Source organism: Camellia sinensis, chromosome 12 (genome assembly GCF_055761805.1).
Source record: "Camellia sinensis isolate YWXY chromosome 12, ASM5576180v1, whole genome shotgun sequence".
Classification (NCBI taxonomy): Eukaryota; Viridiplantae; Streptophyta; class Magnoliopsida; order Ericales; family Theaceae; genus Camellia; species Camellia sinensis.
In genome coordinates, this window is record NC_138972.1 from 149,972,118 (window position 1) to 149,991,305 (window position 19,188).

The window sequence follows — 19,188 nt, forward strand, 5'->3', positions numbered from 1 at the left end:
TATACATCTTAAAGAATTCATCCATCAACGATATTAAAACCACACACATATATACATCTTGAAGTGTCTTTTGATGAACCTGGACGGAAGATCAACAATATTGAAAAGCAAGTTACTATTGCAAGGCAGTGTAGGATTTCTTACAACCTCGTTTGGTGAATGATAATTCCTTACAAAATTCTTTCTTCAAGGAAAAAAGGAAGTGTGCATACAAAATATGAACTTCCATACAGCAAAACAAATATCCATCAACCATCATTTAAGAGTATTTATACAAAATACTAACAGATTTAAGTCCTCAAAAAAAAATTTAAAAAAAATCTTAGTTTAGCTTCCAATATCACCCGCTCGATCATATCAACTATTACCCACAGCAACACCTGCAGAAACAAATTATATTGTCGTTAAGGTTTGTTCACTTGAAATCTATGATTCAAATCATAACAAATTGAATTTTGATATATTGGTCATTACACACTCTTTTGTCATTTTCTGTTCGTAAATTATTTATTTCCATAATCAAGTTGTAAACATCATAATCAGTTATGACATCTAAATGTTCTAGCTAAAATCTATCTTGGCATATCAACAAATTAGAATTAAGCAGCCACACATAAAATTTGCAAAGCAAATGTAAACAAAATGAACATAATTTGAACTGAAAAGATGCCATAAAAGTAATTACCTAGAGACGTATCCGCATCAGTGAACGCTGAATTTTGGACAACTTGTGCATCGCAACTACGCAAGTCATTAACATCCTTGCTCAACTGCACTGGAGACGTATCCACATTAGTGACAAAAAGTCGTCTCTTCACAGGGTGAATCTTACATGGCCTCATATTATTCCTGGGACGCTTCGGTGTAAAAGGGGTGGGAGTACCAATTGGATCATAATCATCGTATTCCTCAAACAAATTTCTACCCACTTGTCCCGTTTTATGATTGTTTTGGGGGCAAGTTCTCCTTGTGTGGCCGACGACCCTACATTGTCAAGTAAATCACCAATCATTAAAGAGAACAAAAATGCCAAGACTACCTCACAACAAAAAATTAAGACACAAAGCACAATATAATGTATACCTGCAACATTGGCATCGCCTTGGCTTTCGAGGTTTAGCCATGTAGGATCCCGCAGTATTCCCCTTCGTGTTCACTACTTTTGGATCCCCAACCCCAAATGGCGGTAGTGAACTTTTTCCTTCATCAACATTAGTTCCCTTGGCCATGCAAAGCTGCTTCATCCGACATGTCATAGTGAAAAATGCATTCCTAGCCTCTTCAAATCCTTCAGATGTTTGTGAGGCATAGTAACACATTTCAGTAAAAAAGGAGCAAAGAACCCCAAAGCGTGTCTCCTGTGTGAGAGTGCTAGAGAATTGGGCTTGGCAATGTTGTTCACCAACCTTTCTTGCTTGCTTTGTCCAACGATGCATCACACAACCTGGGGGAATTTCAGTCATGTGTTCACATTTCATCACAGAAATCATATGGCTGCAAGGAAGTCCAAAGAACTCAAACTTTTTGCAACTACATTTCATTATGCTAGTTGCGGGATGGTATGACACTTCCCATGTGGAACCAAATTCAGTGTACTTTGAAAATTTGTATATGCGATGATCGAACTCCTCTTTCCTTCCATCAAAAATCAACAATGCTTCCTCAATTATTTCATTACGGAACATTAAGAACAAACGTCTGGTAAAGATGGTTGCTGCATGTTTCTCTAGAGGCTGAAGTGCTGTGGTAAGACAAGGATCACTGTTGTCAGTTTTTGCCTCGGCATCCGCTTCTTTGTTCCGTAACCGATAAAGGGCCATGTCAAAACATCTAACAAATTCGAATAGTTTCAGTTTTCGTTTGAGGCGCTCATTGAAAAAAGCATGCATACCCTCACAACGCTGACTGCTCTTCATTCCAGCAAAAAAATGACCACGCAAATATGACTGAGCCCACATGCCTTTGTTGTTGTAGGTGTCTGATACCCACTTGTTATTTTGAAGGCCATATTTTCTAACCATCTTACTCCAAGCTTCCTCAAATACAACCTCATTCGCATCAAGATCCATGAGATGCTTGAAATGTCCCTCGAATCCATCAACTCGAACATTTCGCTTGGCATTTCTGTGCATATGCCAATTACATAGACGATGCTTGGCACTCGGGAAGACTTTTTGTATTGCCTCACGCATGGCCATATCCCCATCTGTCAACACTGACACCGGTCTTTTGTTATCCATGGCCTCTAACAACTTCTGCAAAACCCATGTGTATGTTGCAATTGTCTCATCAACAAGCAAGCTGCATGCAAATATGGTGGTTTCAAAATGGTTATTGACCCCGGCGAAAATAACAAAAGGTTTGTTATATGCATTCGTTTTATAAGTTGTATCGAAGACCAACACGTCACCAAATGCAGCATAGTCTAGGCGAGACCTTGAATCTGCCCAAAACAATTTGTCAAGCCGATTCTCTTGATCCTTGTCATACTTGTAAAAGAAGTAAGGGTCAGCATCAGCTTTTGCACATAAGTAAGCCAAAGCACACTCCGCATCACCATCCTTCATTTCTACTTTGCGCTCGGCTTGAATATAATTGTGCAAATCCTTGTGAATAAAGCCCACGTTCGCGAAAGACCCAGATTGTTGCACCAACAAATCCATTATCTGGCTTGTCTTGACACCAACATCGTGCAAAGTCTTTACTTGAGCTTTGTCGGGGATCTTTACAAACCTATGCGACCGAAGAAATGGCACACATGGTGATGTTGCCAATGGATGGTTATGTTCCATGTTAAAGTGAGTGACAATGTATTTGCCTACATCCAGATTGTACTTTATGCGGAAATGAGCATCACAACCAACTCTAGTCAATGCCCTGGCAGCTCTTTTTCGATCAATACGGGCCAAGTGTTGCTTTGCTCTTTGGCCTTGCCTTGAGCATACCCATTTTCTACTAAGAACCTTTGTTGCCTGCATTGTTCGCGTGTCTTTCCTAATGCTAAATCCCACAACTTTAGCATATTGATTATAGAAATCATTGGCATCCTCTTCTGAATTGAATTGCATTTCAAGAACATCATTCTTGGTTAAACTTTGAATAGGGTCATTTGCATGGGAACCTAATTCTTCTTTATTCCCACAAACTTCGTCATCTTCAAGCTTGCGCTCAAATTTGGTACATCCAAAAGGATCCATGATAACTACATCAAAAACAATACGAAAAGAATAACATTATCTTATAAAATGAATGAAAATTCCTAAAATCACATAAGAGAATTTTGTAAAAGAGCAAATAACAGACAAAAACAATAGTAGAATAATGTACATAGATTTAATGGCATAGTTATTGAAAACATTCAATAACTTGCCATTAATGACATAGTTATTGAAAATCAAAATAAATAGAGAATGATTCTGTAATCTATTCTTCAATATCACGGAACGTCTTTTTTTCTTAAGACTTCAATAAAAGATTATTTTGGAAAACAAGGAATAATTCATTATGAATTAAGACCCATTTTCTACTAAGAACCTTTGTTGCCTGCATTGTTCGCGTGTCTTTCCTAATGCTAAATCCCACAACTTTGACTTATGCTCCTTGTATAAGTTAAGATCTATTCTTCAATATCACGGAACGTCTTTTTGTCTTAAGACTTCAATAAAAGATTGTTTTGGAAAACAAGGAATAATTCATTGTGAATTAAGACCTAAGAAACTTCGGAATTCTGGACTAAATCAATGGAAAAACTGGTTAAAAGGTCATTATCAATACCATTTATCTCAAATTAGATGGTCTAGATTAATAGCAGGAAAATGGAAAAATAGAATCAATCAATGTCGTACAATTCAAAATCAATATTTAAACAAAGAGAATTCATAAAAAAAAGACCTATTAATTCATTACAAAAAACAAAACGACTACGAAGTATATTCATTACCAAATCAAAATGAGAATTTTCAAAAATACTATAGATATAATCTTTCATCTTATAGATCTATTAATTATGAAAATAAGAGGGACCCATATATTTATGGATCACCATTCCAAGTAAATAAGAATCAAGAGAGTTCTTATAATTACAACACACATAAACATAGGGGCAAATTTTTTGATCACCATTCCAAGTAAATAACAAATTTTAAAATTCGCTAAAGTTATCAAAGCAAGTTATAACAATCAACTGTTCAGCTTGTGATGTATTTGCCCTAGAGTTCTTTCTTTTCAAACATGTACATTTCTCTGCTCCCTCAAAATTATGTTTATTTTTGTCGTGGGTGGGAAGCAAAAGTATCAATTCAGAATTTCCAGACATTTACATGTCATTCAACAAATTTGAGTTCAACCAAAAATGAATTCAATCTCTCTCTTGTGACATCATCTCCCTCTAAAAAAAAGACAGTACACCCGCCAGTGCCCTGCTATCAATTAAAATAAACAAATAAATAAAAAAACACGGCACAAATAAATAAAATAGCACACCCGCCAGTGCCCTGCTATCAATTAAAATAAACAAATAAATAAAAAAAGACGGCACAAATAAATAAAGTAGCACACCCGCCAGTGCCCTGCTATCAATTAAAAGAATCAAATAAATAAAAAAAGACAGCATAAATAAATAAAGTAGCACACCCGCCAGTGCCCTGCTATCAATTAAAATAAACAAATAAATAAAAAATACGGCACAAATAAATAAAATAGCACACCCGCCAGTGCCCTGCTATCAATTAAAATAAACAAATAAATAAAAAAGACAACACAAATAAATAAAATAGCACACCCGCCAGTGCCCTGCTATCAATTAAAATAAACAAATAAATAAAAAAAGACAGCACAAATAAATAAAATAGCACACCCGCCAGTGCCCTGCTATCAATTAAAATAAACAAATAAATAAAAAAACACGGCACAAATAAATAAAATAGCACACCCGCCAGTGCCCTGCTATCAATTAAAATAAACAAATAAATAAAAAAAGACAGCACAAATAAATAAAATAGCACACCCGCCAGTGCCTTGCTATCAATTAAAATAAACAAATAAATAAAAAAACACGGCACAAATAAATAAAATAGCACACCCGCCAGTGCCCTGCTATCAATTAAAATAAACAAATAAATAAAAAATACGGCACAAATAAATAAAATAGCACACCCGCCAGTGCCCTGCTATCAATTAAAATAAACAAATAAATAAAAAAGACAGCACAAATAAATAAAATAGCACACCCGCCAGTGCCCTGCTATCAATTAAAATAAACAAATAAATAAAAAAAGACAGCATAAATAAATAAAATAGCACACCCGCCAGTGCCCTGCTATTAATTAAAAGCAAATAAATTAAATAACACACCTGCTAATGCAACCGCTAGAGACGAAGGGATGGAGGAGGTATAGCTTTACTTCTACGTTAAGATGGAGAAATTGAGGACCTATAACAAACAAAAATAGAACATTGAAATAGAGTTAGTAAAGAAGACAATACGTAACGAAATTAATGATTGTGGGGAGAAAAGAAAGAATCTAGGTACGAAAAATATTATTTTGCACATCTTTTGACATTAACAAACTGCATAAACAATAACAAAGATGAAAGTCTACTACCTTTGTTCAAAGTCTCAATAACCATTACATAAATAAACACTTAAACAAATGTACCACAACCAACCGTTTGACCACTTCAACAAAAAATTAAATAAAAATATACACAAAAAAAATTAAATAAACAAATGTTCTTATGTGTGCATGAACACTGCAGCTAGGTTGTTTATGTGTGCATGAGCAGGGCTCAACTATTGTAAGTTACATGTTAAATTGAGAGTAACCTGCTCATGCTCATTTGTAATAACCTAAGAAAAGAGACAAATTCAAAAGAACCTAAGAAAATCATATAAAATAGGTGAGCAAAGGAGCACCTGGAAACAACACCTTACAAAAAAATAAAAATAAATAAAAAGGTAGAAACAACTGTATGCAGTTCTAAGAAATAAAAAATCAGCTGAAACTGTGAAGCTTCTAGCTGCACATTCCCTACCAATTAATCTGACACACAACACTAGCAGCACAAAAGTAAACATTACTTCAACTCTAAAGCCACAAACCTTAACTAGATGCATTCACATTTCTCTGATTTGTGCATTTGAGGAATGTTAAAAGCCACAAACCTTAACTAGATGCATTCACATTTCTCTGATTTGTGCATTTGAGGAATGTTAAAAGCCAACCCGGCTGCACAGCATCACCGGAGGAAACAAACAGAGCTATCTGCATCACAGAGCAAAAACCAAAACCAATTAAAGCCTGAGCTAATGTCATAACGTGTAATGCAAAGTTGATTGCTCCAGCCCATTATACCAATCTGATGCACACACTTTCGAGACTAATAGCAAAAGAATTGCATGTTAAACTGCACAAGGTTGTCGAACAGTGGTGGAGATGTTTTCATCACCCTCACTTTGCTTTAAACACCTCAAGCTCACATTATTGACTTCAAGGGAAATTAACAAATACTCATTTTTAAACTATGCAAAGCACATTAATATGCACATGAGTATGTTTAAAAAAGCTATCAATATTGGACCAAGAGCCAACAATAAGTAAAAAGGTAATACAATACTGAGATGCTGTGCTGCCATGAACACACAATACACAGATTGGTTTGCTGCTGAAGCAAAATCAACAACTTGACATATGATAGCCTCAATACACGTAAGATTTCAAATCACTGACTGAAATCATTAGTGGAAAAAAAAAAATATCCCAAATGATTTACCAATAATAAACAATGAATTTGCTCAAGCTTAGTTATACTTTTGTGACTTAACCAAAACAAATACTACATTATAAATTTAACAAATGCAAAGTTTTGGATATGTACAACGACACAATTATATATAAGGTACTCAGGCAATAAGTTTATTTTTGAATCTTTTTAGTCGTTATGCCCAATCTCTAATCTCTTTGGACTAAAATAATACAACTTGTTCAAAAGGACAACTATCTGTTGCAATCAACCCATTTGTCTATCTCTTGAAATCATCTCATTTCTTGAAATCATCCAACTTGCCTATCTGTTAAAATTCACCAAAGCTATTTTCTTATTTATTGAAATTCAGCAAACAATCTATTTGTTGAAATGTGACACGTCAGTCCGGCGACTTTTTCAGCACCAATGACTTTTTCGACTTATCTTTACAACCAAATAAGATTTTTCCTTAGATCTAATACCTTATACACCTTTTAGGATGGACTTTCATCAAATTTTTCTTATGAAGGATTGGGTTTCTCTCAAAAATTCAAAAAAAATTTAGGACCCAGCCCTGTCTACACTTTACATTTTATATTCCTGACACTGTTTTGAATGCCTAGAGTTTTCAGGGAAGTTTTGCCCACATTGAAAAAGACTTTAATTATTCTAATGTCAAACATAAAAGTCATGCGACTTTTGGAAAAAATTTGAATAGTTATGTCCAATCCAAAAGACAAACCTCACATGAAAAGTGAGATACCAAATTTGCCAAAAGTCATAGCCCTAAAATAAACTAAGACATAAGGGTTTGAATTTTTTCAGAGCCAATTGGTCAATGTACAAAGTATGAAATGAGTAAAGTGAAGGGGAGGTCAGGAAATCTATGTCATGGCAACAGTTTGTGGTTGTCGGTGAGCCAACTCTTCAACTTGGAAAAAAGCTGAATTCCCATATAACCAAAACTCTGTCCGTTTGCTTTTGTTGGTATATTTGAAGTTTAAAGGGCAAAGAGCTGCTGTTTTTGATGTGTTTGTGTGTTGTTGGAAGCTTCTATGACTCTCAAGATGCTTTTGAGAGAATGAGATAGTTTATATAGATAATTTACAAAGTTATGATACGTACTTAGAAAAAATAATTAAAAAATATTTATAATTTGAATGTCTGATATAAGTTAAACTTGGTTGCTCAGAAGGAAAATGATTTGCAAATAATTTCTTTTAAGAAACTTATACTCACTTCTTTTTGAGATTTTTTTTAAAAAAAAATGCTTAACTCACATTTTTAACATAATTACATTGGCGTCCCATTTAATAATGTTAAAATGACCGAAACTAATATAGATTGTAAGTAAGCACTAAAATAAACAATGATAAATATACACTTTAGTTAGAAAAAAGTGAATATTATATTTTCATTACTGACAAAAAAGGGCTTAATTGTTATCTAAATTAAAATTTCAAGGGAAACCAATATAATTATATCAAAAGTGTGGAACTAATTGTATTTTTTTCAATTCTCATGAGAGTTGAGTGTAATTTACCGTTTCTTTTAATACAAAAAAACTCTACTAAAATGATGTGGCTATAAAATTTTTGATAGCAAATAACTAATAAAACAAATAAAAATAAAATGAATTTTATTTCGACTATATATAATGATAGTAATTAGAATTCACAGAATTTTTTTGACTTATCCTCCTTGTACAAGTTAAGATCTATTCTTCAATATCACCTAATTATACACGTGTCACCTATTTGTCCCACCTTACCGCTACCAACCATTGTTGCCAGCTACCGCCATCCGCCAACCATTGGCAACTTTTTCAACAACTTTAGGAGTGATAAACGAACCAAACAACTTGAGCTCGACTTATGTTCAGCTCATTAAAAACTCGTTCGAGCTCAGTTCGTTAAGTAAATAAGCCAAACTTGAATAGTCAATTACTTGTTCAGCTCTGTTTGATGAATCTAAAACTACCAAACTACTTCAAGTCGGCTTGAGAAAAACTCATTTGATATTGACTCGAAAATTTAACGAACCAAAGTTGAAGAAATTTTGCCCTAGAGTTCTTTCTTTTCAAACATGTACATTTCTCTAGTCCCTCAAAATTATGTTTATTTTTGTCGTGGGTGGGAAGCAAAAGTATCAGTTCAGAATTTCCAAACATTTACATGTCATTCAACAAATTTGAGTTCAACCAAAAATGAATTCAATCTTTCTCTTGTGACATCATCTCCCTCTAAAATAAACAACTAAATTCAATAGCACAAATAAATTCAATAGCACACCCACCAATGCCCTGCTATCAATTAAAATAAACAAACAAATAAAAAAAGACAACACAAATCTATTTGTATGTTGGTTGTACCCGTATCCTAATTTTTAGGTCTTTTCTCTATTTTTCATTTCTTAGTTTAGAAGAAAATCTATTTCACTAACACAAACAATTCATGAAGAAAAAATTGTTAAAAGAATGACAAAACTTTTTAAATGGTGAGTTTCACCTTTTTGTGTGACATCCTAAAAGGATGCTTGTGATTGGAACATTGCATTGAAGAGAAAATTAAGGAGAAAACCAAAAAGAATGAGATTGCTAAAGGTAATACATCAACCAAAAAAAAAAAAAAGAAGGAAAAAAACAGAAAAGAAAAGAGAAAAAAGAGTCCGGTCATATATTGAGATATGACAATGATCTCAAAACCATTTTCCAAGACCTCCTAAGAAGCTTCATGGTGCTCCACCAAAATGGCCAACCACCCATATTGATTTTTAGCATTGATATCGTAACATAGTCGAAAATGCATACTTTCCAACATTAATGAGTATAGGCACAATAGTCATGATGTTGTGCACAATCATTCAACATACCCTATACCAATCAACCTAACATGGCATTATATTTTGCCTGCACACATCAATGGCATATAACAGTTCTTGTAGGACAAATATCAGATGAATGAAAATCGAAAAAATAATTACATACTAATAGAGTATAGATATGTATTCGGTGCAAATGAAAATTAAATTTTGAAATTTGCAATTACTTTATCTATTTCTTATTTATCTGATAGTCTCTCATTCTTGTAAGAGACATAAGGGATCTAGACCCTAAAATGAGGTTGCCTTTTCATGAAAAGCATTGGATTCCATTTTAAAGACCAAATCAGAGTCATCAATCCCCTTTTTCTATCTTTGCTTGTTCCTATCAAATGCCTGACAAAAGCTGTCCTGTAGAATTCACCATCCTAGAAAAGACTTTTGTTTATCTGAAATTTTGTTGGAAATTAACGTAAACTGATATTACTATTGAAAAAGGTACCCTACATTACTTGCCATTCAATGGAAAGAACAACAAAAATTAACGTTGAATCCTAACTTCCCAATAGATTGACCTTCCAACTTGGAGCTAATTTGAATAACAATGTGGTCCCAAATTCCAAAATAATAACAATGTGTATCTTAAGAACTATGATTTATGTCAACTATAAAAGTCATATGGAAATTACTCACAAAATACAATATTATAATTATTATGAAAAACAAATTATAATAGATTCACTCACTAATATAATATTTTCAAATTGGATTTATCACTTAATACTTTAAGTGATTTCTGTGTATGGAATGGTTAAAAAACTAGTAATTTTCGTGTTTATATATGCTAGCAAATTTGTGTAGGTAAATATATATATATATATATATATATATATATATATATTGGGATGACTTTGCAGACAACCAACCTTTTCTTGTTGGTGATAGAGAGAGCTTACTAGACCAGACTAGACTAGACTAGACTAATCACATTTTGTTTTGTTTAGAACAGTCACTAAAATATCTTGAGTACATATTATTTAATATCCACTAATTGATGACAAAACATGGAAGTCTCTTATAAATTGGTAGATCCATGAACATTTGATCTTATGCACACAAACATAGATGCACCGTACACCTCATGTAAGAGCTATAGATCACAAAATGTTAGAGAACCTTCTAATTAACAACAAAACGCCAAAAAAAATGAAAAAATGTTTGAAATCAGTCTCCTTGAATCAACTACAGCCATTATATGCAGAAAGCAAAAGGTAAATAATAATAATTGGGCCTGTGAATAGAAGTAAGAACACAAGTAAAATGATGATAGCCGAATCAATAAAACAAGCAACCTGTTTGGAGATAAACATAACAAAGCAAAACGAGAAATGTCTCAAAAAGAAGATAATATGTAAAGAAAATATGTATTGAACATTTTTTACATCTCAAAAAGAAGATAATCACACATGACAGTGCCAGATTAATGACATAGGTGAGCTCACAAATTGCCCAACATATTTATTACTTCGATTCTTGTATAGTTCTCTACAATTCCCTCAAAAACCAAAACAAATAGATAATTCTAACCAATCCCAAAAGAGAACATGCTAAAAATTTAAAGAAGGTCGAGATTATGAACACTACACCGAAGGTCCAACAAATTTATGGCCTGGATTATGGAGGCCTAACCATTTAGATGAACTATCTTAAATGGGTTTGGTTCTTAGTCAAATCAAGGTTGAGAAGGCAGAATTTAAACAATCAATCCAACAGAAAAGAGTCATAGACAACTCAAAATGCAAGGTGAGGGGGGAAGAAAGAAAAGAAAGGAAAAGTAGCCCTAAACTAAAAGGTATATATCTCATGGACCTATTTTAGCAATCTCTCAACTGATTATAGCACAAACACTTCTTTTGTTTAACAAATTATTTGAATTAATAGTAATCTATGTTCCTAGTAAGGTGCCTCAAATCATGATTCTTCAGAGTTGGGTTGCAGAACAAAAGTCCAATAAGCAAATAGGGTATGTTGAATGGATTTATACAGTAACATCAAAATATCCATTCATTTCTCAGTTTATACAATTCCCAGAAAATTGCTAAAGGTAATACATCCAAACCACTTTAATTTTGTTTCTCATAGGAAAATCAAGCCACCACAAGAGCAATTGTTAGAAAAATAAACAGATTTCAATAAGCAAATAAAAAATTAGTCTCATATCAGTTACATGGTTACAAAATTCAATTACCAACACATCAGATTTCACACAAGCCAAATTTCAAGTGTATATATATATATGGAATCAACACAACTAACAAACATAAAAAACCTAAACCTATTCAAATCATATTTTCCTAATTTTATAAAACCCAGTGAGTTCACGTGAAAGGGGCAGTTTCGAAGAAGGGGATTTCGGTCTAGGGTTTCATAGAATGGAGATGGAGAAAGGGACAGAAACAAGTAGCAGAGCGAGAAAGAGAGACATACATTGAGGCATGTAGCTTGCTAAAACGAGGAGGAAAAGAAAAAGGCAGAATAAACTCACTCTTCGGTGCTTGGCGAGAAGGAGCTCCGGCGAGATCCTATTCAGATCTTTGTCAACAGCTTTGGGAGCTTTTCTCCGTGGTAGATGATGAGGCGGCGCAGGTCTCGGCCGTGGCAAGGGCAGAGAGAGAGAGAGAGAGAGAGAGAGAGTAATTTTTGAAGACGTTTGGGATGAAGAAAGGGTCTGAGGGAGAGGAGGGAATTTTGATTTTCACTGGAAATTTGGATGTTTGTTCAAATTTTTGGCCGAAATTATTTGGGGGAATTATGTAATAATCATAATAAAAAAAATTAAAATAATTAGAGTCTTACATAATCATAATAAAAAAAATTAAAATAATTACAGTCTTATAATAAAATAAATTATTAATTTATAATTTTATCAATTTATACTCAAATTTTTTTAAAAAATTAAAATAATTAGAGTCTTATCATAAAATAAAGTATTAATTTATAATTTTATCAATTTATACTCAATTTTTTTTATTTATTTTTAATATAAATTCTTATATATTTTTATTAAGTAAAATTAATAAAAAAAATATTTTACTCATCAATTACAAAATGTATAATCACACTATAAATTGGCATAAACATAATAGACAAAATTTCAGAAACTATAAGGTAGTGTTTGGTAATATTTACGTTTTTAGTTTATGTTTACAAAAATTTTATAAATTGGTTTTTGTTTATTTTTAGAAAAACATAAATTACAAACGCGTTTGGTTTGAACAAATGTTTACAAAATTTTAAAAATATAAACTAAAAAATATGTTTGTTCAGGCCTAAAATATTTATATTTATTTTTATTATTTATAACAATGGGATCACACACATTATAATTGAAAAAAGTTAATTAAAAAAATAATTGAAAAAAAAATTAATTGGGAAAAAAAATAAATAATTGAAAAAAAAATTATTTGAAAAAAAAAAGTTAATTGAAAAAAAAAATTAATTGAAAAATAATAATTAAAAAATATTTATTTGAAAAAAAAAATTATTTCAAAAAAAATCATTTGAAAAAATTAATTGAAAATAAATTAATTGAAAAAAAAAATAGAAAACTGAAAACGTAAACTCATTTTTTTAGTTTACGTTTTTTCTTCAAATTTTTAAACTAAGACAATCATTTAGGTTGTGTTTGGTAACGTTTACGTTTTCAGTTTATGTTTACAAAAATTTTATAAACTGGTTTTTATTTTTTTTTAGAAAAACATAACTACAAACGTGTTTGGTAATTGACAAAATGTTTAAAAAAAATTAAAAATATAAAAAAGAGTGAGAAATGGCAAGTGGTGGCAAGTGACGGCGGAAGACGGTGGTGGAAAGTGGTGACGGTGGATGGGTGGGTGACGGTGGCGGGTGATGGTGGTAGCGAGTGGGTGGTAGCGAGTGGGTGGTAGTGGTGGTAGTAGCAGGTGGTGGTAGGTGGGTGGCGGATGGTGGGTGGTAGCGGGTGGGTGATGGTAGCGGGTGGTGGGCAGTAGCAGGTGGGTGATAGTGGTAGTGGTGGTGGTGGTGGTGGTGGGTGGTGGGTGGTGGCAAGTGGATGGCGGGTGATGGTGGGTGGTGATGGTGGGTGTGTGGGTGACGGTGGCGGGTGGTGGGTGGTAGCGAGTGGGTGGTGGTGGTGGTGGCAGGTGGGTGGCGGATAGCGGGTGGTGGTGGTAGTGGGTGGGTGGGTGACGGTGGCAGGTGGTAGGTGGTAGCGAGTGGTGGTGGTGGTGGATGGTGGGTAGTTGTGGCAGGTGGGTGGCGGGTGGGTGGTGGTGGGGGGTGGTAATGGGTGGTGGTAGCAGGTGGGTGGGTGGTAGGTGGCTGGTAGTGGTGGGTAGTTGGTGGTGTCAGGTGGTGGATGGTGGTGGCAGGTAAGTAATGAGTGGTGGTGGCAAGTAGGTGGTGGTGGTGGTAGTGGTGGTGAGGGGTGGGTGGTGGTGGTGGTGAGTGGGTGACAGGTCGGTGGTGACTGGTGGGTGATGGTAGCGGGTGGTGGGTGGTGGTGGCAGGTGGTGGTAGGGGATGGGTGGTGGTGGCGGAAGACGGTAGTGGAAAATGGTGGCGAGTGATGGGTAATGGGCTCTACAAACCTAAAAGGAAATGAAAAAAAATGGGGGAAAGACGGGGAAAAGACGGGGGAAATTGAGGTTTTTAGGTTTAGATTTTCGGAATATTTTTAATATTCTTAATATTTAATTTTTTAAATATTTTAATTTTTTAATTTTTTAAATATTTTTAATATTTTTAATGTTTATACATGCTTAAAAAATTAATTGACAAAAAAATTAATTGACAGAAAATAATTGACATAAAAGTTGTTTGAAAAAAAAAATGATTTGAAAAAAAAAATATTCAAAAAAATTACTTAAAAACAATTAATTGAAAAAAAAAACATTTTTTTATTTGAGTATTTTAAAAATAGTTTGGTTATGACTGTTGATCAAAAATACGGATATCGAGTTATGAGTTATGTATTTGATTATCAATTATATGTTTAATTAAGTTTTGAAAACTCATCACCAAACAAATTTTTTTATTTCACATGTCACATCAAACTTTCAAAACTCAATTCCACATACAATTCAAAACTCAATTCAACACTCTATTAAAAAACCATAACCAAACAAATTTTTTGTAGTAGAGGAAAGGGAGCGACAACAGTGGTGAAAGTGATGGATAAGAGGTGGTGGTGGTGGTGGTGGTGGTGGCGAAGGAGATTAGTGATGAAGTTGTGGTAGTGGTATGGGAGATGGGAGATGGAGTGGCGGCGGTGGATGAGAGGTAATAGTAGTAGTAGTAGTGGTGGTAGTGGAGTGGTGGCAATGGTAGTAGTCATGGTAGTCGTAGAGGTGAAGTGGCGACAATGGAAGTAGTGGTGATGGTGGAATGGCGTTTGCAGTAGTGGTGAAGGTGGTAGAGGAGATGGGTGGTGAGAGAGAGATGAATGAGAGACAGATAAAGGAGAGAGAGAGAGAGAGAGAGAGAAAGAAAGACAGAGTGATGAGCGAGAGAGAGACAAAATGGTCGCTAAAAGTGCATTTTCTTGTAGTGGATCGATAAATCGAGAGGGAGCTCAGTAAATAGAGAAGACGGGAGGGAGAGAGTGAGCAACGCAAACATAGTAGGAGAAGAGAGAGGGAGAAAAAGAGAAAGAGAAAGAAATAGAGATAGAGATAGAGAGTGAGAGACAGAAAAGAGACAGAGAGAAGAGAGATAGACGAGAGAGACAAAGAGAGATAGAGAGAAGAGAGATGAACGAGAGAGACAATGAGAAAGATAGAGAGACAGAGAGAAAGATAGAGAGATGAGCAAGAGAGACAGAGAAAGATGAGAGATGAGAGAGATTAAGAGAAGAGAGATGGGCAAGAGAGATAAAGAGAAGAGAGATGAACGAAAGAGACAGAAAGAGAAGAAATGAGAGAAGAAATAGATGAGTGAGAGACACAGAGAGAGAGAGAGAGACAAATAGACAGACAAATAGAGAGAGAAGAGTGATGAGTAAGAGAGAGAGAGAGAAAGAGAAGAGAGAGACGGAGATAAAAAAATGGATGAAAAGGTATAGACAAAGAGAGAGAGAGAGAGAGAGAGAGAGAGAGAGAGAGAGAGAGAAAAGAGCGAAAAGAGATAAACGAGAGAAAAACAGAGAGAGATAAGTGAGGGAGGTAAAGAGAAGAGAGATGAGAGAGATAAAGAAAAGAAAGTGCCGTCTCAAAAAGTCACATTTTTTTGCGACAGCAAGTTATGCCGTCTCAAAAAGTCACATTTTTTGCTTGAGATGGCAAGTTGTGCCGTCGCAAAAAAGTTCCGTCTCATAAGCCCACTTTTCTTGTAGTGAATCGTAGATAAAAATTTTCAACACATTTTTTATTAAAATTTAGTCAAATTATTTATATGTATGTCTATGTGTATATAAATATTTTAAAATGTATATTGTTTGTATATTACCCTTTTTATTGTATTTAGTAAGTAAATCTAAAATAGAGATATGTGGTTAGTGGTTTTGAGTTGGTTATGATCAAAGTTAGGGGTTATTGGTGAAAATGATGTTAGTTATAAGATGTGGTTATGAGATATGTGATGGTGGTTATGATCAAAATGGTATGGTTACGAGCCAAAAGGTATTGGTTATGAGATGTGGTTATGAGATATGTGATTAGTGGTTATGAGTAAAGTGGTGTGGTTATGAGCCAAAGAATGTTGGTTATGAGATATGTGATTAGTGGTTATGAGTAAAGTGGCGTGGTTATGAGTCAAAGAATGTTGGTTATGAGATATGTGATTAGTGGTTATAAGTAAAGTGGTGTGGTTATGAGCCAAAGAATGTTGGTTATGAGATATGTGATTAGTGGTTATGAGTAAAGTGGTGTGGTTATGAGTCAAAGAATGTTGGTTATGAGATATGTGATTAGTGGTTATGAGTAAAGTGGTGTGGTTATGAGCCAAAGAATGTTGGTTATGAGATATGTAATTAGTGGTTATGAGTAAAGTGGTGTGGTTATGAGCCAAAGAATGTTGGTTATGAGATATGTGATTAGTGGTTATGAGTAAAGTGGTGTGGTTATGAGTCAAAGAATGTTGGTTATGAGATATGTGATTAGTGGTTATAAGTAAAGTGGTGTGGTTATGAGCCAAAGAATGTTGGTTATGAGATATGTGATTAGTGGTTATGAGTAAAGTGGTGTGGTTATGAGCCAAAAAATGTTGATTATGAGATATGTAATTAGTGGTTATGAGTAAAGTGGTGTGGTTATGAGCCAAAGAATGTTGGTTATGAGATATGTGATTAGTGGTTATGAGTAAAGTGGTGTGGTTATGAGCCAAAGAATGTTGGTTATGAGATATGTGATTAGTGGTTATGAGTAAAGTGGTGTGGTTATGAGCCAAAGAATGTTGGTTATGAGATATGTGATTAGTGATTATAAGTAAAGTGGTATGGTTATGAGCCAAATAGTATTGATTATGAGATATATGACTAATGGTTATGAGATATGTGATGTTAATTATGATCAAAATGGTGTGACTATGAGCCAAAGGGTGTTATGAGATATGTCATTAGTAGTTATGATATATGTGATGTTAGTTATGAGCCAAAGAGTGTTGGTTATGAGATATGTGGGTAATGGTTATGAGATATATGATTGTTGATTATGAGATATGTGATTTTGGTTATGAGCAAAGTGATGTAGTTATGAGTCAAAAGGGTGTTTGGTTATGAGATATGTGGTTATTAGTTATAAGATATGTGATATTGGTTATGATCAAAGTGATGCGGTTATGAGCAAAAGGGTGTTGATTATGAGATATGTAATGTTGGTTATGAGTCAAAGGGGGATTGGTTATAAGATGTGGTTATGAGCTATATGAGTAGTAGTTATGAGATATGTGATTAATAGTTATGAGATATGTGATAGTGGTTATGATCAGAGTGGTGTGATTATGAGCTAAAGGATATTGGTTATGAGATGTAGTTATGAGATATGTGATTGTAGTTATGAAATATATGATATTGGTTATCAACAAAATGGTGCTGGTTATGAGATATGGTTATGAGATAAGTGATGAGAGCTCATAACTAAGTTATGATTAATTTGATTATAGTTATGAACAAATATGATTTTAGCTCATAACTATAAAAAGGGACCTGCTTACCAGGTCACTTTTAATGATGTGGTTCAATCTGAGCCATTGATTTTCGATGTACCATACATTTTTTAAACAAAATGTACTATAGACTTTTATTTCTGGTTGTAGTTTTACAAGTATTTAAACTCCATCGGAGGCTTGTTGCCGAGGATTGAGGTGGAGCCTGGACTTGAGCATGGAAGGAGCAGATCCACCTAGAGCAAACAAGTGCATGTATTTCAATCACTGGTCGACTGCACTGCACAGAGCATACTATTTTGTTCTTCTATTTAAGGATATCATACTATCCCAGTGTTCCTCTCAGCTAGATGTAGAGTCAGAAGAACTTTAAGATATTGTTAACAAAGTGTAGTTGAGCGAGCGTTGGCTAGTTCAGATTTTTGTACAGAAGCAACCTTGTTGTCTTAATTTTTAATTGTTCCGGGAACAGAGTTGGATGAACCTTGCAATGGTCTAGCTTGATTGAATTTCAAGCTTGAGCTAGGCTCAAAATTTGATTATTGTATATTCCAATGTGCAATTCATTACCATTTTTGAACTCTCGCATGTTCGCACAACCCGAGCTATTGAATCAAAAAGCTCGGCACCGAGGTGGTCGGAAAAGGCTTGGGTTGTAAAAGCTATCTTCAATTCTCGACTCTCTTTCGCACTTGCCAGGATCTGGGGCGTGGAGCTTAAGGAAGTCATTTGTATTGGTCAATACATTGGAACTTGAAAAGCAACGTCTTGGAGCTTGAATCCGTTTAGAGACACACCTGCACGAATATGAACAATTTGATTAAAATTTGGTGCTAGTAACTGCCCAACAGAGGAATTCAGTGCTTGCAATTGCTCATCAGATGCTCGAGAAACTGGGGATGGCAATGGCGATGATGCAACTTCACCAGGATCAGGTATGGTTGGCTGAACTTTAATATTTGGGGCAACTGATGGGTGTTGACCCGACGTGGAATTATCCTCTGAAAGCTGTTGAAGTGGTTCAGGAATATGAACTTCTGACATGTCAACTTGCATGTCTGTTTCGGAAAACTCTTTTGATTGAATGTAAGAACTGAAATTTACCATCTTTTAGAGATTTGACACAAGTTCCGATCAATGAGTAGAAATCTTTTTCCCATGACCACTTTTTTCCTTTGCTTGAAAGGCGTTTTGAGAGCAGCCCCCTTAACTATATCTCCTTCAATCCTACTGCCACTACCTACAACAGAACCTTGAGGCCAAGAAGGGCTACTTTTTCATAATCAACATCTAGAGCACCATTACTACTACCCTCACCAAGGTTCGCAAAGCAGAGTATTGCCTGACTCTTCTTAGGTGAAGCAATCTTCTTGTCCAAATCTTCGACCATAAAATCTGAACCATTTTTCAGAGATCGCTCCATCGAGTCCCAATCAAAACCAAAATCATCACAAAGGGTATCTTTGATTAAAGCTATTTCAA

The 19,188-nt window shown here is 34.5% G+C and overlaps 2 protein-coding genes across 4 annotated transcripts in view; one reads left to right on the top strand and one right to left on the bottom strand.

Annotated features, from left to right (window-relative positions):
- The window catches only part of LOC114268153 (kinetochore protein NUF2 homolog), a 32,257-nt gene extending 14,004 nt beyond the window's left edge, over positions 1-18,253 (top strand). For both annotated transcript variants that reach the window (XM_082900156.1, XM_028209275.2), the window contains one exon: positions 17,857-18,253. In XM_082900156.1, the coding sequence (XP_082756282.1) occupies positions 17,857-17,946 (90 nt within the window). In that variant the 3' untranslated portion in view covers positions 17,947-18,253. The remainder of the gene's footprint in view (positions 1-17,856) is intronic.
- On the bottom strand, positions 87-12,318 carry LOC145804863 (protein FAR1-RELATED SEQUENCE 5-like). 2 transcript variants are annotated; one of them, XM_082900149.1, is made up of 6 exons: positions 12,110-12,318; positions 6,164-6,263; positions 5,353-5,431; positions 1,084-3,202; positions 686-984; positions 87-380 (listed from the first exon to the last, which is right to left on the bottom strand). In XM_082900149.1, the coding sequence occupies exons 4-6, from the start codon at positions 3,195-3,197 to the stop codon at positions 358-360; spliced, it is 2,436 nt and encodes an 811-aa protein (XP_082756275.1). In that variant the 5' UTR covers positions 3,198-3,202; positions 5,353-5,431; positions 6,164-6,263; positions 12,110-12,318; the 3' UTR covers positions 87-357. The 2 variants fall into 2 exon arrangements, with proteins under 2 accessions (XP_082756275.1, XP_082756277.1); XM_082900151.1 differs by lacking the exons at positions 6,164-6,263; positions 12,110-12,318 and adding an exon at positions 6,101-6,158.
- Positions 18,254-19,188: the final 935 nt, after the last annotated feature.